General features: G+C 40.2%; 4 protein-coding genes across 7 annotated transcripts; 2 read left to right on the plus strand and 2 right to left on the minus strand.

Annotated features, from left to right (window-relative positions):
* Positions 1 to 2,898, minus strand: LOC110486485 (transmembrane protein 205). Its single transcript, XM_021558115.2, has 4 exons — positions 2,745 to 2,898; positions 2,089 to 2,197; positions 1,760 to 1,923; positions 1 to 1,488 (listed from the first exon to the last, which is right to left on the minus strand). Exons 2-4 carry the CDS (start codon positions 2,186 to 2,188, stop codon positions 1,186 to 1,188), a joined length of 567 nt encoding a protein of 188 aa, XP_021413790.1. The 5' UTR covers positions 2,189 to 2,197; positions 2,745 to 2,898; the 3' UTR covers positions 1 to 1,185.
* A 45-nt stretch (positions 2,899 to 2,943) lies between these two features.
* Positions 2,944 to 5,302, plus strand: LOC110486483. Of its 3 annotated transcripts, none has more exons than XM_036941197.1 (11): positions 2,952 to 3,031; positions 3,124 to 3,151; positions 3,264 to 3,340; positions 3,474 to 3,555; positions 3,727 to 3,949; positions 4,072 to 4,139; positions 4,242 to 4,297; positions 4,487 to 4,575; positions 4,682 to 4,755; positions 4,908 to 5,031; positions 5,195 to 5,302. In XM_036941197.1, the coding sequence occupies exons 1-11, from the start codon at positions 3,011 to 3,013 to the stop codon at positions 5,199 to 5,201; spliced, it is 849 nt and encodes a 282-aa protein (XP_036797092.1). In that variant the 5' UTR covers positions 2,952 to 3,010; the 3' UTR covers positions 5,202 to 5,302. The 3 variants fall into 3 exon arrangements, 2 of the variants coding, with proteins under 2 accessions (XP_036797092.1, XP_021413787.1); XM_021558112.2 differs by having other exon boundaries at positions 2,953 to 3,031; positions 5,192 to 5,301; XR_005035559.1 differs by lacking the exon at positions 5,195 to 5,302 and having other exon boundaries at positions 2,944 to 3,031; positions 4,687 to 4,755; positions 4,908 to 4,987.
* A 386-nt stretch (positions 5,303 to 5,688) lies between these two features.
* Positions 5,689 to 8,193, plus strand: elof1 (ELF1 homolog, elongation factor 1). 2 transcript variants are annotated; one of them, XM_036941199.1, is made up of 4 exons: positions 5,689 to 5,780; positions 6,947 to 7,077; positions 7,199 to 7,269; positions 7,429 to 8,193. In XM_036941199.1, the coding sequence occupies exons 2-4, from the start codon at positions 6,962 to 6,964 to the stop codon at positions 7,491 to 7,493; spliced, it is 252 nt and encodes an 83-aa protein (XP_036797094.1). In that variant the 5' UTR covers positions 5,689 to 5,780; positions 6,947 to 6,961; the 3' UTR covers positions 7,494 to 8,193. The 2 variants fall into 2 exon arrangements, with proteins under 2 accessions (XP_036797094.1, XP_021413791.2); XM_021558116.2 differs by having other exon boundaries at positions 5,705 to 5,780; positions 6,931 to 7,077.
* A 204-nt stretch (positions 8,194 to 8,397) lies between these two features.
* On the minus strand, positions 8,398 to 22,802 carry LOC110486482 (calponin-1). Its single transcript, XM_021558111.2, has 7 exons — positions 22,536 to 22,802; positions 12,350 to 12,471; positions 12,070 to 12,136; positions 11,287 to 11,424; positions 11,028 to 11,144; positions 10,692 to 10,838; positions 8,398 to 10,514 (listed from the first exon to the last, which is right to left on the minus strand). Exons 1-7 carry the CDS (start codon positions 22,593 to 22,595, stop codon positions 10,275 to 10,277), a joined length of 891 nt encoding a protein of 296 aa, XP_021413786.1. The 5' UTR covers positions 22,596 to 22,802; the 3' UTR covers positions 8,398 to 10,274.
* Positions 22,803 to 24,400: the final 1,598 nt, after the last annotated feature.

Genomic DNA, 24,400 nt, shown 5'->3' on the forward strand with positions numbered 1-24,400 from the left:
GACTTGCCAGCAAAGCACTGGTCGGCCCATTTATTCAAAGCTGTTTAAAAGTTGTTTTTTACATGATGTCCGTCACAATAATGAAGTTAGAACCAGTCTGTTCAAGAGGTGGGCACCAACTGTGTGGTCTGGTCTTAATATGTTGCATGTTATTGACCCTGTATTGCACCTGATTTTCCAAAGAAAATGCTCAAACTGTAGGAGTGCATTTCCTGCTTCCATCAAGGGTAACAACTAAAACTGATTTTTTTTTCTTGTTTCAACATCAAAGATGATTTAACAATATTATTGATGTTATTGAATTCATTATTTGTAGGAATTTCCATAATTGTAATTTATTCACAGTACATAATTATGTGCAACAACCCTGCGCTAAATGTTATGTTGTTAAAAAATATCCACCTAATGATTGTACAAAGTTTTTTTTTCAGATATTACCCTCTAGTGGAAGTCACAAGCAATACAATTTCCCATTTAATAACAGTCCAGAATCTTGTGCTTTTCAACAACAACAAAAATGTATCTACAAGTTCTGTGTAAGTGTTAAACCTCCGTTTTGAAACATTATCAGGATCACTGCACATTATACTTCAGCTCTAACCCTTCAAGTATATCAATGTAAAATTAACAATAATTGTAGGGAAATCAAAAAGAGGATCACTAACATTAATTATTTTTCTAAATCATGTACATCTGAAAAATATAAATCGATCTTTATTACATTCATCCTTTCCCCGTTTTGACAAAGGAAAGACCAAAAATACTTTGAAATCTTTTGACATTGTGTGCTGTTTTCTATTGACAGGTGAAACAATTAGATTAAAAAGGCATATTAAAAAAATATATGGTTAAGCGTTATGTTCAGGGGCCGTATGCATCAAGCGTCTCACTAGGAGTGCTGAAATAAGATCAGGCCCATATGTAATATGCCTAAAGCTGTGTTTACACAAGCAGCCAATTCTGATATTTTTTTCCCACTAATTGGTCTTGACCAATCACATCAGATCTTTTCAGATTTTTTCCAGATCTGATTGTTCAGATGAGAAATCTATGGAATCTTATTTATTGTGATTTAAAGGCAAAAATCCTACATCAGCATTCCTACTCTGAGACACTTGATACATACATCCCCTGATTGAAAGTCAATATGAAAACCTGTCACCAAACACCACATATACACAATCTCTAAATGGTGTGCAAATTGAGAGCTGTGTACACTATGTTGGTGGTTGTGCAGATAAACCCAATCAGGTTGCATAGGATGGACAGGCCATGATAGTGGCCAAAGGTGCTCTTGTAGGCCTTATACTTGGGGTCCTGCTCCCTGAGTTTGGCGTAGGCTTCCCTCTGGCTCCCTATCCCTATTTGGTTCCCCAGGCCATGCTCCTGCTCCACCTCCCGCAGCTTGAACATGACCTCTGTGGCAGACGGACCAAACCACTGTGCGTTTAGACCTGCCATGATGACTGCCACAAAGTACAGAGCCATCTATAGGGGAAGAACAATTTTTATTCAGAATTTCAGCATTGCTTGCTGTTTGGGGTTTTAGGCTGGGTTTCTGTCCAGCACTTTGAGATATCAGCTGATGTAAGAAGGGCTATATAAATAAATGTTATTTGGACATAGGTGACGTCTATAATGTAGATACAACCATTATCTAAATCAGAAATAATCTTTACATGTCGATTGTGCAAGCTGTAATGCTTCACCGGTACAGATTGAATCCTGCCCTAAATTACAAAATAGAATGTGATATGACCTGCAGGCTTTCGTGCCAATCCAGCAGCTCTCTGGGGTGGTAGACTGCATACACAGCAAGGCTGACAAAGTTGCTGCCCAGTAGGCAATAGAAATATACAGGGAACAGCTTGCTTTGCACCAGCCCAAAGGTGTGCAGTGTTACCTGCTTCACCAGTGCAACACCTGTGGGTGGGAAAAGGGATAATGTAAGTGAGAGAAATGGGGAGACAAATACTGTGCCTCAAATTCTTAATCTTGGCTTCTTTTGATATGCCACTGAGTGTTAGCAAAACCCTACAATCTAACAGATTTCTTCTGCTCATCCCCTATCGATCCCAATATCATCACCTGCTATAAAGGAGACCCACAACTGCATTCCCCATGCGAAGGACAGCACCAGCAGGTGCAGCACTTTCACCAAATCTGTAGGCTCCCCTTCTGTGACCATGGTATTAATCTGGGGGACAAAAAGAGAAAAAGTACCAGATAAATGTTAGCAAGCAAGCCAGATAAATTAAAGTTCCATTACAGCATTGGGGACATAAAACCAAAAAAAAACATCCCCACTCAAATTCAACAAAGACCAGCATAATTTGAGGACTGGAAAGTGGTCCGTCTACACGTGCAAACTTGATTAGCATGCAAGTGATGGTGGCTTCGAGAGATAAGAGTTCTGACCTGTTTACTAAGACTAATACTCCAAAGTTGGATAGCTAGCTATCTAGCAAACAGAAATGCTATACTGTTAATTGAGGATTAAATACTTAATTCAATATCATATTTGGGGAATTGGAAACCATAAGTGGAATGGCATTTGTCAGATAAACTAGAAATCTCGCTAGCACAACTCATCTAACGTTAGCTAGCTAACATAGTAATTCGTAGCTAGGTGAGTTACACAACTGCGCGCCTGTAGTGTTGCAGTGCATTCCAAAGAGAGGAAAGTGGCTTTTCACTTGTTTGTCTTATTTTTTCCTTTAAAAACTCAACTGAAAAATAACTACCTGGATGTGGTATGTTGACTGAAGGGAAACAGTCTTCGCAACTCCCGTTGATCGAACACCAGAACAACACTTCCTCTCTCAGACGTCAATTTCCATTAACCACGCCCTCAAGCAATATCTACAAATCACATGATTACAGAATGAATATTATGTTAAATTATAACCCACAAACCAATCATCAATGAGATAGAACGTATCCTCGCCTTGTCATTGTGACACTGTTTTTATCCACCCACTTACAATTTACTTAGCTCAGGTCAGTTGACATGGACGACAAGAGGGCCTTGGTGAGCAGAAAACACATGTGGCACTCAATGTCATACAGTACCAAAATAGTTTGTTAGAATGATTTTTAATACAATGCCGATTGTTGTTTCAGTGTGAACCACCGCCCCTTCCTGCTGAAGGTGTGTAAGTGTTATTGTGTCAGTGTGATCATCAGAAACTAACATAACTTGACAATACCTGGTGTAATACTGCATGGTCATTGTTCACTGACTTTCTTGAGTTGTCTTCTAGTAGCAGTAGGTGAATCTCAGGAGTCTCTCCGAGATGTTGTGGAAAGAATTAGGTCAGAGGTTGAAACACAAGCCAAGGTGACTAACTGCTTCCTGTCAAATGTAGTATTTTTCCCATATTCACCATTGTCTACTGTTTTCTTTGGTGGCTTGTTTTGGTTACTGTTTTATTCAGGGGATATTGTTTCAACTAATATTTGCTGTTTTGTAGACTATTGATTCCCTGTGCAAAACTTTATTCATGCACGAGGCAGAGAGAACCCAGAATCTCAATACCATAGCAGTCCTTCAATGTAAGTGAGGACACAACACAATCACGCCCGAACCACACCTGACCCTTGATTCCATGATTATTATTATTACTGTTTACTTGAGTTGAACCCTCTGTCATAAGGGCTAAATAGCACTGTCATAACAATGACTTAAAGATGACATAAACTGTCCTCCTGTCCTTGTTCCTCCAGCCGAGGTGCACCATTTGGCTGCACATGTTTCCGCTCAGCACCTTGAGGAGCGTTTTGAGGGCCTACGCTGTGAGGTATCCACTGAGCTCCACTACTTGCGCAATCTCCTGTCCCACTCTCTCTGCTCCTGTCCTACTCTCCAAGCCTCCTGCTCCAGCACTCACCCCTCAGACATCCAGAGGCAGGCTGCCATCAACCACATCTCTCAGGAACTCTACCACAGGTAGATACTTTGGTGAACTACACTTGCATGATGATAAGTAGAATTTAGCTCAGTGGGCTAATGCAGTAATAACATGTAATTCTCTCTCCATTTTTTTATGTGTATGTTGTCTGTTTCTTCAGTCGAAAAGTCCTGTGGGAGCAGATTGCTGAGCTAAGGGAGGAAATCCACAACATTCATGGCCTGCTTAGCAAGTTTGATTTTATGTTTTTCAGAACAAGACCCTCTTCCATGATGTTGTTCTAATGGAAGGTTTTTTAAAACCTTACTCAAGTTTCCTTTCCTTTTTTAGAAAAACTAAGAGATGAAACTATGCGCAGATTGACAGAGAAATACTGCAAAGATATGGTATTTCAGAGCTCACATTTCTCTCCCCCAAATCACTTTGACCTGAATGATTTCACTCAAATTATACAAACTTTACAATTGAAACAATCTTCTGAACTGTACTTGGGCTATAATGATTTGGACTGCTGAAGCTTATCTAATGTAATGTGACATGTTCTGGAAAATGTTTCTATCTGTCTCCATTTTCAGTGTATGGAGAGGATGATTGACAGCTATAAGATGAAGGACGACGCTCTCAAACTGCAGAGGCCTCAGGACATGCTCAGGTCAAATGCAAGGTGAAAGCTCTGGGGTGAGGTTAGAGTAGATGGCAAGCAATCTGACAGACTGCTATTACTAAAGGAATTATGATGATGCATCCCTATAACAAGTGTTCTCCCCTAGGTCAGATGTTTCTGAGTTACAGAATAAGCTTCAGACTATAACAATATCGAAAGGCAAGGCTCCCAATAAAACAGGTAATATATCTGGTAATTAACTTGCTGTTGATCTACAAAATATGCAGCATTTGCATTGAAATACAAAGTGTATTTTTCTGTTTGCTGAGATCAGTTTTTATTGATAGATCGGTTTTTTTGCTATGTGCATGGTCTCTTGCATCGCATACTAGGCCGAACTGAACGAATAGGACAGAGGGTTATGCCAGCCAATTCAGATTCAGATGAAGGGCAAAGTGGAATATGTGCTAAAGGAATGACACCAAAGATCAAAGTGGAAATCGATGTGTCTGCCAGGTAAATGAAAGCACACTAATATCCTGCTTTGCTGTTTCTCATCTATTACTGACAACAGTAATTCATGTTATCATCTTATTAATAAGCACACTTAATTTTATGTATATGTTATAAGGGTAACCACATTAGAAGTGAATTCTTCATTTTGTCTCTGTTGCAGAAGGAAATAAAGTTCATAGCTGGAATCCTCTACCTACCTTTTGCCCTACCTTGTCTCACACTGTCTTCTTTATGACAGCCAAATAAAATCAAATGTGGTCTACACTGACAATTATTTTCTGTTTGAGCTTTGTGCATTCAACACATTTCTTTATCAATAATTCACATAAAAGGCTTTTATTTTTTAATCAATAATTATCTACGGTACACTATTAAACACAGGAGGTTGGTGGCACCTTCATTGGGGAGGACGGGCTCATAGTAATGGCTGGAACAGAATAAATTAAATGGTAATCAAACTCATCAATACATTATTTCCATGTGTTTGATACCATTCAATGTATTCAATTCCAGACATTATTATGAGTCGTCCTCCCCTCAGCAGCCTCCTGTGGTAGACTACATAATCAGTGTATATATTTTGGTATTGTATCAAATAGGTTTATAAATTCTGAGAGGCGGGTTGATAATTTGTTTGACCAATGACAACCCTAAAAAACGCCTTAATCTTCCAATCAGATGAAAGAGTTCAGAATAATTTCCGGATACAATTTCTATTTGTTAGCGTCATTACTTGGGTCATTTATCTGGTAAGAAAATGCTTAATCCAGCGTGCTTTATTATATGGCTAACATGCAAACAACAAAATTATACACCCAGCACGATTTTAAATGACATGTGTGATTCTCCTATTTTGTTTAAATTGTGCATAGCTAGCATATTACAAAGCCAGTGTTAGTTAGCTAGCTAACACAAGCTAACTTTTGTTTTCCTCGCGCTCTAACGTTACTAGCTAATACTATCTAGCTGCCTCTTCAGAAATCATCCCAAAATAAACGGTTCATGCAATTAACAATATTGTTGGAAATGGATTTGTAGAATTTGCTGGACGTTTTGTGTAAAAGGAAGTATGGTTGAGCTCCTATATTATAGCTGCAAGCTAAAAAAAAAAAAAAAAAGCCCATGCGCGATGGCGGAGAACTAGCTACTACTACACGTTTGTGTAGTGTGAACATGGCTCCAACAAGAGAATAGCATTAATCATCGACATCTGACTTTTTTAAATTAGCGAAAATATAATTAGAATGTATGTGGAAAATACGGTCCAAAAAATGTGTTTGTTTACACGAGTCAAGTATTAGCTCGCACATGCGTACTAGCAGATGGTCTATAGCGGCAGAATATTTATGCATTTATAACATCTCGTAAATTTGCAAATATGGGCATAGGACTGGGGAAAATACATTGACGCACCTCCAACTCGTAATTACTAATGGGAAACTTGTCTGTGATCCCTGTGCTCCAATTTTCTGGACTGCCCATATGATGAACTCTGTCTCTGACATCAACTACTAAGGCCAATACCTCGATAACAGCAATTTCAGCAGTTAAATTCAACAACAAAACATGATTTATAAAATTCTTATTTTAACAGTAATATGTCTATGAGTATGAAAGCAGTACCTTTTCGTTCATGGTTGACACAGTTTGTTTGCCATTAACCAGCAATCGGCATTCTCAACGAGTTCAAAGCACATGAACTCACATCTCGTTGTTCCTAGTTTACAAGTAGTGTTTTCCGAGATTACGAGTTGAACGCAGCATATGACTTTTTGCCCAAAATCATAAATATCAGCACCATGCAGTAGATATAATATATGCTAGCTAACACGATTGACATAATTATTTATTGAATTTGACCGCCAACAGAACTTGTTTAGTAAACTCCGAAAAATGTAGCTATTGTATTTTACAGATTTATACATCGAGAATGGGACGCCGAAAATCAAAGAGGAAGCCACCTCCCAAAAAGAAACTGACGGGTAACTTGGATACCCAATTCACCTGTCCCTTTTGTAACCACGAGAAGTCCTGTGATGTCAAAATGTAAGTTCACTTGGTTGTGTTGGAACAGTATATGGTCTGGCTGTAAAATATGATCACTGATTACATGTTGATACATATCCTAACACCCTATTCAAATGCACATTTTCTTTTCTCTTTTCAGGGAACGCACTCGAAACACAGGAATAATATCGTGCACCGTCTGCTTGGAAGAATTCCAGACTCCCATTACTTGTATCCTTTCAATTCTTTGATTGGATCACTATATTCACTTATCTATACACCATATTGCTCACAGAATGGCTTGTGCATTTGTTTAAAAAAATACAAATAAATGCTATGTCTTTACAACTGCAACTCCCAAATGAACTTCTCCTTGACATTTGTCTCCAGATCTTTCAGAACCAGTGGATGTTTATAGTGATTGGATAGATGCTTGCGAAGCAGCCAATCAGTAGCAGTGGTACCCCTGACTCTATTCCTGTTTGACCTCACCCCTCATTCCCTATGATGGGTCACATATCTCTGGCTGGGCCAGGGCTTTGTCAAGTAGTGAATGTGGAGAACAAACGAAGACAGATAACACATCTGTGAAAACTTCAGTGTCTACACACGAATGGATTTGATATGAAGAAAGATACACTTCCTGTTTTCCCTCTCTGTGGCAGGGTGGGATGTGGGTAGGGCAATGAAATGTCCCAATGGTCCTGATCTTTGAGAATCCCACTAAGTTTCAAACCACCTCATCATTTGTTATGTTTTACAGGCAAGCCTGTTGGTGGATATGTCTTTAGACTTTCCCAAGCTGCCATGTCCCCCTTTACTGGAGCAAGTAGATTTCATTTGTAAAAAGAAAAAAAAGAGGTGATCCTGTAGTTTTTATTTTGTCATGATTTTTATTTCAATTTGTTTTTTTTGTACGGGAATGACTTGATCAATAAACACATCAATGTAATTCACACCTAACTGCATCTGTCACATACCGCTGAAATGGTTCAAATATCTAGAACAAATATGAACGAAAATTCATCTGATATGGCCTGGTGGCAAGTTTTTCACTCACGACCCAAATTAAATAATTGTAATTTTGATGTGATTTATTGTATTGCAGCTAATTTCGTTGTAAGTGAAAGCCAAATAAATACAATATTTTAAGAATACTGAACAATTAATTGTCTGAACAACATTGACACATGTTTTAGACCAGAGGGTAATATTGCCAATTGTATTTTGGCTAGGCACTGTTGGCTCTCATTCTAAACTAAAAACATTTTATTAATACACAACCGACTTCTTATATAGCAATTAGACATGTGAATAGGTTAGGTGCTTTAATAAAGACACCTCTTGTGGTACATATGACTTTTATCTTAAGTCTGTGGAATGTAGTCTGTTTTTTTCTCCAAATGTTAAAGGGATTTCAAAACACTAGATGGCACACTAATGTAGGGGGGAAAATGCAACATGGCCTTCAGATTATTACGGGCTCAGCATCAAACGATGTTCCCTTTAATTAAAGTATTAAGCCTTCAAAAGTTTGACAAATCATCACTATAAATTCCAGAGGTCAGAACCTCAGGAGGGACTCAATATTTTATGTAGATTTATCTCCAATACCTCCTATTTAAAAAAACATTACAATACTGCCCAGTAACTGATATCAAGACCTTTCAAATTTAACTTAAATGGATTGTAAACCCAACTTTAAAAATTACATTGTTTTCCTTACTGTAAGCAGTCTGTGGACAAGGCATAACCAATCCATGCTTTGTACATGAGCATGCAAGGCATAGAGATGTGTTCTGTGGAACGTTCCAGGTGCAAGACATGATCTTGAACAAACCTCTTAGCAAGCAAACAAGCCTGCTTTTCAAAGGTTTGGTCAAGCATGCACAGTTTAATGTTTAAACCATTAGCAGCTGTGCTAGGCTACATTATCCCAAGCATAAATATGTTGCAAACTTATGTTATTCATTTGCGACTGCTGGTACAAGGTGATTAATGAATCCACAGAATGACAGTCACATCTTGCAGTGCTCAAAATCACATTACATTCAAGATCTGTGGTGGGTACCCCATATCATGTAGTAGTTAGTGATACAGGGTCTGCTGTATTGAGCTATGACTAAGTGGACAATAATTAGACCGTTATCTCGTGTATAACAGCGTGCAGATGTTATGGATCTCTCAACGACCTGGCTTGTCTGCCTTCTAGTCATAAGTAATTCTATCCATGTACATATTCAACAAGGTGATGCAAAGTGCAAATAGCGCAGCAATATATTAAAGCTGTGTGACATGGAAACTATAGAGGGATTATAACTTGTCTCATGCAAACTGGCCTATGTGACATCCACATTAACATAGCTGGCACAATGGCTAAAATTGATTCTGCATTGTTTATCACTAATGAAGTGTGAATACTGCTTATAATACAAAAAATATTAAAATCTATTGGCTTTTCACGATGCCTTTAGGGGCTTACATTAATTCAAGTATCAGGTTTGAGAACCCTACTACTGATCTTCTAATGATTTAAAGAATACTAGATAAAAAAATCCATCTGTGGTATAAAATGGCTGGTTGGCAGTCCTGTGAGCTAGAGCAGGGTGTCAGCGCAGTGCAGACGTGCATACACAGGCAAAGTCATAAGGAATACATCTGATCAAAGTTTTTAGTCCATGTCCCTGTGTCCTGGAAGACTCCGTCTGATTCTGTGGGCCCCGAGGGATTGAATCCCAGAGCGGACTCCTGTTCCTCAGGGGTTAAAGGTTAACAGCAACATGTCGGTCACTTCTTTCCATTCAAGGAACTTTTTCCTATATTCTCAATGTTTAAGCTGGATGGGGGATCTACAACTGAAAATATACATTTTTATAAACTATAAAAATAAAAAAAATAAAAAAATGACATTACAATAAGATTGATTAAGGAATGGGTCTCTTGACATTATTAGTATCTCTTAGTATTTATTTTCACCGTATTTGAATAGAAAAATCTCCATTGCAAAGGGAGAGAGGGGTGTGGGCCACTACATTAAAGTGATTTAAAATAACAAGGTCAAAGAGATTGAACCAGGCATGAATCCCCTCAAAGGACAAAAATGATTTGAATGGTTGATCACAACAAAAAAAAACAGCAAGGGACGAGAATAATGGAAACAGTAAATAACAGTTTGGGTGGTCTTGCTGGTGGAGAGGGGTTCTTGAGAGGAGGGGACTGGGGTTATTCTGTTCTCTTTAGTCATAGTACATAGTACCGTCAAACTCAGCCCTCTCTCCGTTGTTGACGAATTCATCAGGGTTGGAGCAGTACTTGTTGTCGTAGACCTGCCGAGGGAGGCCGTATGTGGTCATGCCCTGCTGGGACGCCATCTTGTTGGTGCCCATCTGCAGTGAAACGGTGGAGGTGTCGCATTCCTCCAAGCCCAGACTCTTGTCATAGATGTGTCTCCTGGTGCCAGGGGCCGTCATGCCAGACTGAGAGAGGAAGAAAAGCAGGGGAGGATTAAATATAGGCTACAAAGTGTAATATTTTATATCATATTAATTGCTTTCATGATAGGCAGAGAGGGAAAACTCCCAAGATGTGCAGAATGTTAGTCAATTCTATCTCTACCAGAGAATATCTATTTGTGAAATCAAATGGCGCCCCACCTGGTTGGCACCCTTATTGGTGCCCATCTGGAGGCTGATGGTGGACTGGTCCAGAGGGTTCTCCATTCCCCCCCTCGGGTCATACAGGTGACGCCGCGTGCCATAAGATGTCATGCCCTTCTGGCTGGCAAGTTTGTTGGTACCCATCTGGACAGACAGGCAAAGGTGGCGCACTGGTTATGCCTGAACTATAATACCATTAAACCAATCCTATCGGCCAAACTAAAAACAAATGAAGGTATGTTATAACATGCTGCTACTACTACTTATATTACACCTGTAATAACAGTGATATCTTAGTGTATAAGGTGTATATGATACAAAGACTGTTCTGACCTGCAGGCCGATGACATTGCGCCCTTCCTTCAGCATGTCTGGGGCGAAACGGCGCTGGTGTGCTGTTGCATACTTCACTCCCATGTCATGCTTGGAGTGGAAACCTTTGGACTGGGCCTGGTGAAAGAGGGGAAGGTTAGAAAGACAGATGATGGATCCTCACGTGAAGTAGAAGTAGGTTTCTTACAAGCCACTGACAATACTTTCTACATACAGTACTGTACAATGTACTGAGATTCCTCTATGGGTTTCCACTCACAATTCCAGCCAGGGTGATGAGCGTGCTCTGGACCTGGGTGTAGTTGGTATTCTCAAACAGGTCGTTGGCCTCAAACAAATCGTATGGCTTCATACCATAAACTGTGATAGCTCGGACAAAATTGCCAATGTTTTCCAGCTGGGCAATGAAAAGGAAAAATAATTAGCCAAGAGAAAATGGTCCACTGAGGTAAAAGCAAGAGTACAAACAAAGAGTTACTGAGTTATTTGTTATTTTGATATTTTGATATTGTCATGTTTCTTTAAATAGTCATTGTATTTGAGACTCAGGACTTCAGAATGGTCAGCTGTGTGGGGTTTTCTTCAAAGCCCTACTCACCAGTTGGATAATATTTTTCTCTTTTATTCTTGACAAATGGACCACCACATGTGAGTGCATTGATTCTTAGTAACATTGTATGTCATGGATGATTCTTGAAAGTGCCTCAACAAACACTTAAAAGTGCTGTTTTCTTTTTGAGTCTCATATAAAGAGATCTGAAGACGCATGCTGAGATGTGCCCCATTAAACAACGTAGCTGCAGCTTGGAATGTAAATAAATAAACACTATGCCAAGCAAAAGACTATCTATCTGGTTACATATTTCAGCGAGTTCAGTGGATGAAAGGTATGGAGTGGAAAAAACTACTGACTCTTGGCATGCTTATTGCTGCTCAATACTAAGCAAAGTATCTATAATAACTATAGCCTACTGCACGTCATGATGGGCATGATGTTATATAATAATACAAAAAAATGTATTCTGTCTCAGAACAAGCTTACCTGATGCCAGTTTTGAGGGGAAGTGTTAATCTTTCTCACAGATCCTGGCTGAAGTGTGTTGATAAGTCTACACACAAGGAAAGAGAAAGCACAGAACAGTCAAAATACTGTTCTGACTTTGAGTGGCCCAGTCATCATTAACAGTGGGGAAATGAATGAGACTGAATGATATTGGAAGCCACAGAAAGTAATATGGTGATATGACACACAATATGCTCTCTGCCATTCTGCATGACATTCTGCACGGCCACAGTACTGAGGAGAGTAATCGTTCACTCACTCGCACAAGATGACCCCATCCTTTAGGTTCTCCATGAAAGGATCAGCGATCTTCTTGCCTGTTACGTCCTGGATCCACAGCCTCAGCTCCTCCTCCTTCTGGGGGTCATACTTCTGGGCCAACTGAAGAGGCAGAGGTCAAATGTTATACAGTGCATTCGGAAAGTTTTCAGACCCCTTCCCTTTTTCCACATTTTGTTACATTTCAACCTTATTCTAAAATGGATTAAGTTATTATTTTTCCGCCACACACAATACCCCATAACGACACAGCGAAAACAACGCAGTGAAGGGGTCTGATTACTTTCCCAATGCACTGTAAATGTGTTGCATTTGACTGCATCCTAACATCTGCAGACACTCAGGTCTTGTAACTGTCAGTTCTGCATGATGAATGATCTTGTGACAGGTGCTTGGCTACCTGAAAAATAAAAATGATCTTACAACAAACTAACTATAGTAAACGAGTCATAGAACTATGATATTTATCAGAGCTATTATCCCCCCTTCTCCCTTTTCCTTTCTCATCTTGTAACAGAGGGATAACATTCCTCTCCACTTTCCTTTGAAAGCCTACCCATTGTAATAAAACCTAACGATGAAGATTAGAGTTAAAAAACAACAGGAAGAAATGTTAAAATGGCCATGGGACATTCCTGCATGGAGAAACACTGATTCTCCGCTTCCATGTATTTCCCTATTGGCCCAAACGCATCCCCCTAATACCAGAAATTCTATGGTGGGTCTGTAGCCCCCTTCTCACTCTGCACTTTCTCCTTTTCTGAATGTTCTGCTCACTCACAGTCTGGGAGAGGGCTTGTGAGACCAGGAGCCAACACAAACAGGTATTTCAAAGCAGCAGGGTTTGCGTAGCTTCCAGTCCATCACACCAAACTTGGGAGAAACAGCTCTCCCTATTACTCCTCCCTGTGCTCCCTCTCTCCCTCTGGGTTTTCCGGAATCTGTCCTTTTACAGTGAGGCGATCTACTCAGGCAAACCACATCTGGTAATGAGATGCCAAGACCTGCAGACAGCACTTGCATCCAGCCAAGGTATTTTGGTCAGAGTTTCATTTAACTGTGTCAGGAGGTCAGGAATGTAATCAGAACTGGTTCATTTATTTAAAAATGAGTCTTTGATGCCAAGATTGGCACCTATCCATTGATTCTATCAGTGTTTTTCATGTATTAACTCAGCGGAGAGAATATAAATTAAATCAGTGTAGGCCATGGCATAAGGAATAAAATGGTTTAAGTTGATACAAACAGGGGTGAAAGTAAGACAGAACGGTCCGGTATGGAGTACCGGCAAAATAAAGAGTGGGTGTACGTCATGCCGGTAAAACATGAACCTATCACAATTATTAAAACAGATTTCAAGAAAACTGTAGGCTATCACACTATTTTTCATACCGCATGTCATTCGCATGAAAAATGAGCGAATAGACTTGCAGTGTGGTTCAACAATAACACTGACATTTTGATAAGGCAGAGATGAGCGGCCGAGACCGAGATGCGCGCGGACAGCAGTGTACGCATCAATTCAGGTTACAATACTTGTGTAGGCCCAATGAAGGACAATCACCGAATGTCATTCAGAACACTTTGGTGTTTTGTAAGTGATGTCTCTTTGCATTTATCAAAAGGCACTGCTGTATGGATGTTGGAATTATTTTAGCGTGGATTGGCCTAATAGTTGGAATAGTAGTTGGAATAGTAACTGAGGTCTGGACACTGACTGTAGGTCTCACATGTCGCCTATTATAATTTTAACTCCTGCAGAATATAGTGTTCCTCACAGTAAAATTATTATCAAAATGTTAATTTTGTCTCGGGATCAGGAGTGGAGAAATACGATTGATTTATTTCAGCATCTTGAGAGAATGAGATTGAGGCTTTTAGGGACCTGTTGTGTAGCCTTAAAGTGCAATTTCATCAGCTACATAAAAGCTGACAGTATTGAATTTTCAGCCACATTAAATATGCTTCCAATACGAAATGAAATACTATCAGAAACATGTTGGATCGTTTTCACAGATTTTCATTTCCTTTAAACCGGTCAAACAGATGTCATTTGGAAATCTCCCTGGTTCCTAAACGTCCTCGGTCCGGGAGAGAAGCAGAAATGAAAGAGAAACTTTAACTATGTCACCTATACTGAACAAAGATTTAAACGCAACATGCAACAATATCAAAGATTTGACTGGGTTACAGTTCATAGAAAGAAATCAGTCAATTTAAATAAATTAATTCACATGACTAGGTAGGGGCGCCGGAGTACGGGCCTGGGATGGCATAGGTCCATCAACTCGGGAGCCAGGTCCACCCACTGGTGAGTCAAGCCCAGCTAATCAGAATGAGTTTTTCCCCACAAAAGGGCTTTATTACAGACAGACATACTCCTCAGCACCCCCACTCCCCCTCCTCAGGCGATCATGCAGGTGAAGAAGGCGGATGTGGAGGTCCTGGCTGGCATGGTTACAAGTGGTCTGCGGTTGTGAGGCCAGTTGGACTTACTGCCAAATTCTCTAAAACAACGTTGTAGGCCAGTATAATGATCATGTGGTTTAATCAGCTTCTTGATCTGCCACACCTGGCAAAGGGGAAATGCTCACTAACAGGGATGTCAACTAAATAAGCTTTTATTGCATATGGAACATTTCAGGGATCCTTTATTTCAGCTCATGAAACATGGGACCAACACTTTACATGTTGCATTTATGTTTTTGTTCTGTATAGATTGTAGATGATGCATTGATCATTCTATCGATTTATGCCATCATTAGCAAGGCTTTATCTAGTATTCTAGATGATCATCAAGTAATAACAGAAGAGGAGCTGTAAGGATCTAATTATAGACAAGTTGACTAACAAATGTTACGTAATAAAAAGCAGAAAAATATCTAAATATAGCTTTAAAACTATTCCCGCACCTTCTGTTGTTCAGAAGTACCTGAGTAACTTGCACAGGTAGCCTACATTACCCTTTGAAGTAATTGATTGACAATCAGATGAAAAGACATGACAGGTCATGTTTATGCCACATTAAAAGGTAGGCTAATACATTTTAAAAGTTAAAGGACACATCTTTACTATTAGGCCTGTAGAGATCCTATTAAATTAATAGGGATTCTAAATGTAATTCTATGATTAGGCCCATATAGATTTTCTTTAAGTGTGTACACACATTGGAGGTCCCTGTACCGGGAATACATTACATTTCCTTTCACCCCTGGATACAAACATGTTGAAGGTTGACATTCCAGTGAATCCACAAGGCCCTGTTCTGTCTGCCTCTCCTCTGCCTCAACAGTGTTTTGTCATTCCCCACTGGAGTGTAAATTGTTTACAGAGAGACACTTGCTCAGGTTGTAAGACAGAGCTCAGGGACACCTTAAAAGGAGATTTAGGTTGCTGACGTACCTGTCTGTCAGACTCTGGAGCATATCCGCTGTCATCGGATGTCATGCCACTGGCATATATATATATATATATATATATATACAGTGGGTCAAAAAAGTATTTAGTCAGCCACCAATTGTGCAAGTTCTCCCACTTAAAAAGATGAGAGAGGCCTGTAATTTTCATCATAGGTACACTTCAACTATGAAAGACAAAATGAAGAAAGAAAATCCAGAAAATCACATTGTAGGATTTTTAATGAATTTATTTGCAAATTATGGTGTAAAATAAGTATTTGGTCACCTACAAACAAGCAATATTTCTGTTGTTATCAGTATAAAAGACACCTGTCCACAATCTCAAACAGTCACACTCCAAACTCCACTATGGCCAAGACCAAAGAGCTGTCAAAGGACACCAGAAACGAAATTGTAGACCTGCACCAAGCTGGGAAGAAGGAATCTGCAATAGGTAAGCAGCTTGGTTTGAAGAAATCAACTGTGGGAGCAATTATTAGGAAATGGAAGACATACAAGACCACTGATAATCTCCCTCGATCTGGGGCTCCACGCAATATCTCACCCCGTGGGGTCAAAATGATCACAAGAATGGTGAGCAAAAATCCCAGAACCACACGGGGGGACCTAGTGAATGACCTGCAGAGAGCTGGGACCAAAGTAACAAAGCCTACCATCAGCAACACACTACGCCGCCAGGGACTCAAATCCTGCAGTGCCAGACGTGTCCCCCTGCTTAAGCCAGTACATGTCCAGGCCCGTCTGAAGTTTGCTAGAGAGCATTTGGATGATCCAGAAGAAGATTGGGAGAATGTCATATGGTCAGATGAAACCAAAATATAACTTTTTGGTAAAAACTCAACTCGTCGTGTTTGGAGGACAAAGAATGCTGAGTTGCATCCAAAGAACACCATACCTACTGTGAAGCATGGGGGTGGAAACATCATGCTTTGGGGCTGTTTTTCTGCAAAGGGACAAGGACAACTGATCCGTGTAAAGGAAAGAATGAATGGGGCCATGTATCGTGAGATTTTGAGTGAAAACCTCCTTCCATCAGCAAGGGCATTGAAGATGAAACGTGGCTGTGTCTTTCAGCATGACAATGATCCCAAACACACCGCCCGGGCAATGAAGGAGTGGCTTCGTAAGAAGCAGTCTCCAGATCTCAACCCCATAGAAAATCTTTGGAGGGAGTTGAAAGTCCGTGTTGCCCACCAACAGCCCCAAAACATCACTGCTCTAGAGGAGATCTGCATGGAGGAATGGGCCAAAATACCAGCAACAGTGTGTGAAAACATTGTGAAGACTTACAGAAAACGTTTGACCTCTGTCATTGCCAACAAAGGGTATATAACAAAGTATTGAGATAAACTTTTGTTATTGACCAAATACTTATTTTCCACCATAATTTGCAAATAAATTCATAAAAAAATCCTACAATGTGATTTTCTGGATTTTTTTTCTCATTTTGTCTGTTATAGTTGAAGTGTACCTGTGATGAAAATTACAGGCCTCTCTCATCTTTTTAAGTGGGAGAACTTGCACAATTGGTGGCTGACTAAATACTTTTTTGCCCCACTGTATGTATATATATATGTATATATATATGTGAAGACTAATATATATATATATATATATATATATACAGTGCCTTGCGAAAGTATTCTGCCCCCTTGAACTTTGCGACCTTTTGCCACATTTCAGGCTTCAAACATAAATATATAAAACTGTATTTTTTTTGCGAAGAATCAACAGCAAGTGGGACACAATCATGAAGTGGAACGACATTTATTGGATATTTCAAACTTTTTTAACAAATCAAAAACTGAAAAATTGGGCGTGCAAAATTATTCAGCCCCCTTAAGTTAATACTTTGTAGCGCCACCTTTTGCTGCGATTACAGCTGTAAGTCGCTTGGGGTATGTCTCTATCAGTTTTGCACATCGAGAGACTGAAATTTTTTCCCATTCCTCCTTGCAAAACAGCTCGAGCTCAGTGAGGTTGGATGGAGAGCATTTGTGAACAGCAGTTTTCAGTTCTTTCCACAGATTCTCGATTGGATTCAGGTCTGGACTTTGACTTGGCCATTCTAACACCTGGATATGTTTATTTTTGAACCATTCCATTGTAGATTTTGCTTTATGTTTTGGATCATTGTCTTGTTGGAAGACAAATCTCCGTCCCAGTCTCAGGTCTTTTGCAGACTCCATCAGGTTTTCTTCCAGAATGGTCCTGTATTTGGCTCCATCCATCTACCCATCAATTTTAACCATCTTCCCTGTCCCTGCTGAAGAAAAGCAGGCCCAAACCATGATGCTGCCACCACCATGTTTGACAGTGGGGATGGTGTGTTCAGCTGTGTTGCTTTTACGCCAAACATAACGTTTTGCATTGTTGCCAAAATGTTCAATTTTGGTTTCATCTGACCAGAGCACCTTCTTCCACATGTTTGGTGTGTCTCCCAGGTGGCTTGTGGCAAACGTTAAACGACACTTTTTATGGATATCTTTAAGAAATGGCTTTCTTCTTGCCACTCTTCCATAAAGGCCAGATTTGTGCAATATACGACTGATTGTTGTCCTATGGACAGAGTCTCCCACCTCAGCTGTAGATCTCTGCAGTTCATCCAGAGTGATTATGGGCCTCTTGGCTGCATCTCTGATCAGTCTTCTCCTTGTATGAGCTGAAAGTTTAGAGGGACGGCCAGGTCTTGGTAGATTTGCAATGGTCTGATACTCCTTTCATTTCAATATTATCGCTTGCACAGTGCTCCTTGGGATGTTTAAAGCTTGTGAAATCTTTTTGTATCCAAATCCGGCTTTAAACTTCTTCACAACAGTATCTCGGACCTGCCTGGTGTGTTCCTTGTTCTTCATGATGCTCTCTGCGCTTTTAACGGACCTCTGAGACTATCACAGTGCCGGTGCATTTATACGGAGACTTGATTACACACAGGTGGATTGTATTTATCATCATTAGTCATTTAGGTCAACATTGGATCATTCAGAGATCCTCACTGAACTTCTGGAGAGAGTTTGCTGCACTGAAAGTAAAGGGGCTGAATAATTTTGCACGCCCAATTTTTCAGTTTTTGATTTGTTAAAAAAGTTTGAAATATCCAATAAATGTCGTTCCACTTCATGATTGTGTCCCACTTGTTGTTGATTCTTCACAAAAAAAATACAGTTTTATATCTTTATGTTTGAAGCCTGAAATGTGGCAAAAGGTCGCAAAGTTCAAGGGGGCCGAATACTTTCGCAAGGCACTGTATATGTATATATATATATATATATATATATATATATACATACATACAGTAGTCTGTCATTTTTTATCATAGGTACACTTCAACTGTGAGAGACGGAATCTAAAACAAAAAAACAGAAAATCACACTGTATGATTTTTAAGTAATTAATTAGCATTTTATTGCATGACAAAAGTATTTGATCACCTACCAACCAGTAAGAATTCCGGCTCTCACAGACCTGCTAGTTTTTCTTTAAGAAGCCCTCCTGTTCTCCACTCATTACCTGTATTAACTGCACCTGTTTGAACTCATTACCTGTATAAAAGACACCTGTCCACACACTCAATCAAACAGACTCCAACCTTTCCACAATGGCCAAGACCAGAGAGCTGTGTAAGGACATCAGGGATAAAATTGTAGACCTGCACAAGGCTGGGACAAGCAGCTTGGTGAGAAGGCAACAACTCTTGGCGCAATTATTAGAAAATGGAGGAAGTTCAAGATGACTGTCAGTCACCCTCGGTCTGGGGCGCCATGGAAGATCTCACCTCGTGGGGCATCAATGATCATGAGGAAGGTGAGGGATCAGCCCAGAACTAGAAGGCAGGACCTGGTCAATGACCTGAAGAGAGCTGGGACCACAGTCTCAAAGAAAGCCATTAGTAACACACTACGCCGTCATGGATTAAAATCCTGCAGCGCACGCAAGGTCCCCCTGCTCAAGCCAGCAGGGATGAGGGATCAGCCCAGAACTAGAAGGCAGGACCTGGTCAATGACCTGAAGAGAGCTGGGACCACAGTCTCAAAGAAAGCCATTAGTAACACACTACGCCGTCATGGATTAAAATCCTGCAGCGCACGCAAGGTCCCCCTGCTCAAGCCAGCACATGTCCAGGCCCGTCTGAAGTTTGCCAATGACCATCTGGATGATCCAAAGGAGGAATATGAGAAGGTCATGTGGTCTGATGAGACAAAAATAGAGCTTTTTGGTCTAAACTCCACTCTCCGTGTTTGGAGGAAGAAGAAGGATGAGTACAACCCCAAGAACACCATCCCAACCGTGAAGCATGGAGGTGGAAACATCATTCTTTGGGGATGCTTTTTTGCAAAGGGGATAGGACAACTGCACCATATTGAGGGGAGGATGGATGGGGCCATGTATCGCGAGATCTTGGCCAACAACCTCCTTCCCTCAGTAAGAGCATTGAAGATGGGTCGTGCCTGGGTCTTCCAGCATGACAACGACCCGAAACACACAGCCAGGGCAACTAAGGAGTGGCTCCGTAAGAAGCATCTCAAGGTCCTGGAGTGGCCTAGCCAGTCTCCAGACCTGAACCCAATAGAAAATATTTGGAGGGAGCTGAAAGTCCGTACGGCCCAGCGACAGCCCCGAAACATGAAGGATCTGGAGAAGGTCTGTATGGAGGTGTGGGCCAAAATCCCTGCTTCAGTGTGTGCAAACCTGGTCAAGAATTACACGAAACGTATGATCTCTGTAATTGCAATTGTGTACCAAATATTAAGTTCTGCTTTTCTGATGTATCAAATACTTATGTCATGCAAGAAAATGCAAATGAATTACTTAAAAATCATACAATGTGATTTTCTGGATTTTTGTTTTAGATTCCGTCTCTCACAGTTGAAGTGTACCTATGATAAAAAATTACAGACCTCTACATGCTATGTAAGTAGGAAAACCTGCAAAATCGGCAGTGTATCAAATACTTGTTCTCCCCACTGATACATACATATATATTATGTATGTACATATATACATATACAGTGGGGCAAAAAAGTATTTAGTCAGCCACCAATTGTGCAAGTTCTCCCACTTAAAAAGATGAGAGAGGCCTGTAATTTTCATCATAGGTACACTTCAACTATGACAGACAAAATGAGAAAAAAAATCCAGAAAATCACATTGTAGGATTTTTAATGAATTTATTTGCAAATTATGGTGGAAAATAAGTATTTGGTCACCTACAAACAAGCAAGATATCTGGCTCTCACAGACCTGTAACTTCTTCTTTAAGAGGCTCCTCTGTCCTCCACTCGTTACCTGTATTAATGGCACCTGTTTGAACTTGTTATCAGTATAAAAGACACCTGTCCACAACCTCAAACAGTCACACTCCAAATTCCACTATGGCCAAGACCAAAGATATGTTTTTTTCTCATTTTGTCTGTCATAGTTGAAGTGTACCTATGATGAAAATTACAGGCCTCTCTCATATTTTTAAGTGGGAGAACTTGCACAATTGGTGGCTGACTAAATACTTTTTTGCCCCACTGTATATATGCTGACTGATACACTATTGAATATGACCTATTTCTATACTACAGCACTGATGATGGCACTAACCATGGTGGCCAACTATAGGGAAATGTTCTTTTGAAGAGTGCCCCTGTGAAAGTATGGATAGGAAACCACTATGTATGCAGGAACCACGACTCTTCCAACACGATAAGGTTGATGATAGGGATAGCAAATTCAGTTGTCATTGACAGACATGGAGTTGGGAGTTCTGGAATATCCTGGGATAGTTATTTGATCCCATTGGCAGAGTCATGCTATGTCCAAGCTGAACATGGGTTGTCAGCAGTTATGTTACACACACACATTTTGTGCATCACTGTCATTGCACTGTCACTGGAAATCCAATCTCTCCCAAACATCAGTGGATGTTGACAGCACAGTCGCCTACATGGTAGGCCTACTGTAGCTGGTCCATTGACTCTTGGTTGGTGTTGATGACTCATTTAGTTCTCGCCTAGACTTTAAAGCTGCAATCTGCAGTTCAAACAATAACAAGCCGCGACTCATTTGGTAAAATAGCTTAGGGATGGGTCTGTAGAAATGTAACCACTGATGGGTTCTGATGATGGGGTAAGCTCATGAAGGATTTATAAGTCATATTCTTCAATAATCAATGGATATCATGAATTTAAAAGTCCAAAATGAATGTAGCGATCACAGATTGCCTCTTTAAAAAAGATGTACATACTGGTAGCCTTCTAGAGACACCTTGAAATCAGGCCTTGTGGGCTCATCTGGGAGTAATTCTGTCATTGTGCTCTGTGGCAGACAGGTGAGGTGATATCACTTGTAATCTAAACGACCCAGTTCAAAGTTATGAATCAGATACAATTGGTTTGGATACCCTCACATATTAAACGATAAAGTAAACTGTCAGAATGGTAGACTGCCATTTATCAGTATAGGCCTAATGAGTAATCCATGATCACCATTGACAGTCCAATTCGACGGTCCAAAAAGCCTATTCGACAAAATCTCCTAACAGAAAGAAAAAAATATATTATTGGCCCTCGATATACCATTGGTTCCCCTACAACTAATACATCTGAGAAGATGCGCGTACCAACAACAAGATATGCGAGCGTCAAGTGCGCACCTTCCTGATTGCGAGCATTCTCTTGGCCCACTGATGCAAATTACGCAAAGACCCCATTATTTTCATTTAAATTAAAAGGAAAGCTACATGACATGCGAGATACATACCTTACTTTTGACCTCGGCAGAAAGTCCGAAGGATGGTCCACCTTTGAAATTCTTTGACATAGTTATCTTTGATTATTCACAGAGGATATTTAAAAATGGTGAAATACACCCCTCTATCCTGGCACGAGAAAACCCACAGCAAAGTCCTCTTTCTCCCTGGACTCCAATTGATATGACAGACCCGCGGATGTTGCAGGAGTATTCAGATTCTGTAACGTTCTTGCTCGCTCTGGTGAGGCTGTGGACCACTCTGCAACACGTTTCTCAATCTTTTTTAAACTCTTCCCATCTGTGGATTTCTGGAGTGCGGCGCGATTGGCTAGGGCCACCATCCAATCCCGACGTTGCCTCTTCCTCTGGGTGATGTCACCAGTATGGCATTAGACTCGCTCAGTGTCACTTTTTCCACCTTAAGGGGAATTGGATGTTGGATGGATGATCCTTTTCAATTGCCTAATTTTACTGCATCCAATTTCACTTTCATTACCAAATGAAATAAATATCAAGCACATCACAAATTCATAGACCTATAGCTATTATTAAATAGTTGAGGGTCTACCTCACAATCACAGGTCAAGGCAGACCTTTAGAGTTTTGAATGACACATTTAACTTTATATTTATACAAAGTATTATAAAGTAATATTTATACATGCGGCAAGGTGTTTCATTACTGTATGTGTAGATACTATATGACAGAATTATTTGTCAGGCCTGAAAGTATTGACCCATCCATCATAAACCTGATGAAGCTTGGTTTATATTGTTGGGCAAAGAGGTTCAAGACCAGTGTAACCCTAATTATGGTCATGGTCAAGGATGGCTAAGAAAGCAGATATTGAAAAGGCTAAATGGACACTTTCTCACTTGAGCATATTTAATTGATCACTTTCTTATGCAAAAGGATTTCAGTATGAATAGCAATATGATTCATCCTGATAATAATACATTACATGTATCCCAAATGTATTTACGCAGTGATTAACATTTTATATGTATTCTTCCTACCATTTTCAACCCTGATGCTTTACAATTCCTGTCTTGGTTTTTCCATAACAAACTTGGAACTAAATACTACAATCTACTTTTTTTTAAAAAGTTGATATCTTTTTGAAAATAAGCCAAGAAAAAGTGCTAAACACCCTTGTTGGCAAGTTTCTACCATCTTGTCAATACCTATACAACACCCCCATACACCCCCTATACCACACATATAGTATAGTGTGTTCCATAGAGTTTCATTTGAGGTCGTTGGTCTGACCTATATGGCTTGGGGGCCTGACGTCACTTGGAACAATGAGCTGGTTTTCCTCTTATACCCCAGTGTTTCACTCCACTGCTCTGCTCGTCCACAGGCAGATGACAAGGGAATGGAATGCAAAGCCAGCGGGCTGTGGAGTGTCAAAGGGGAACAGGCAGCACTGCTCCCCAGAGAGCAGCATGATGATTCACCCTACTGCTGTTTGTCCTGTCCCACTTTCACTCTCCCACACATATGGTGGTAATGCGTTACCAGACAGGGCATGAGGAGAAGGTTCTGGAAAAAGCACTATGAGGGGAATGGAGGATGGGGAAAGGGGTTATGGTGGAGGGCTGTGGGAGTGCTGGAATACTGGAGTTCAAACACCCTGACCCAGTAACAATACAGGCAGGATTACTGTAAATCAATCAAGTTGATGATAACATGCCAAGAGTAGTATGGTAGAGCAGCAGTGAAACGGTCTGCAAAGCTCACATGATTCCAAGTGTTTTTTAATATGGAGGTTCCTAGACAATGATGGACAATTAATGACTAATTCCAGTTACAGTGTAATTACACGTTGGAGCATATCGTTGGGACACCAATGTGTTTTTTTGCAGGGCATC

This window comes from Oncorhynchus mykiss, chromosome 13, assembly GCF_013265735.2.
Source record: "Oncorhynchus mykiss isolate Arlee chromosome 13, USDA_OmykA_1.1, whole genome shotgun sequence".
NCBI classification, from domain to species: domain Eukaryota; kingdom Metazoa; phylum Chordata; class Actinopteri; order Salmoniformes; family Salmonidae; genus Oncorhynchus; species Oncorhynchus mykiss.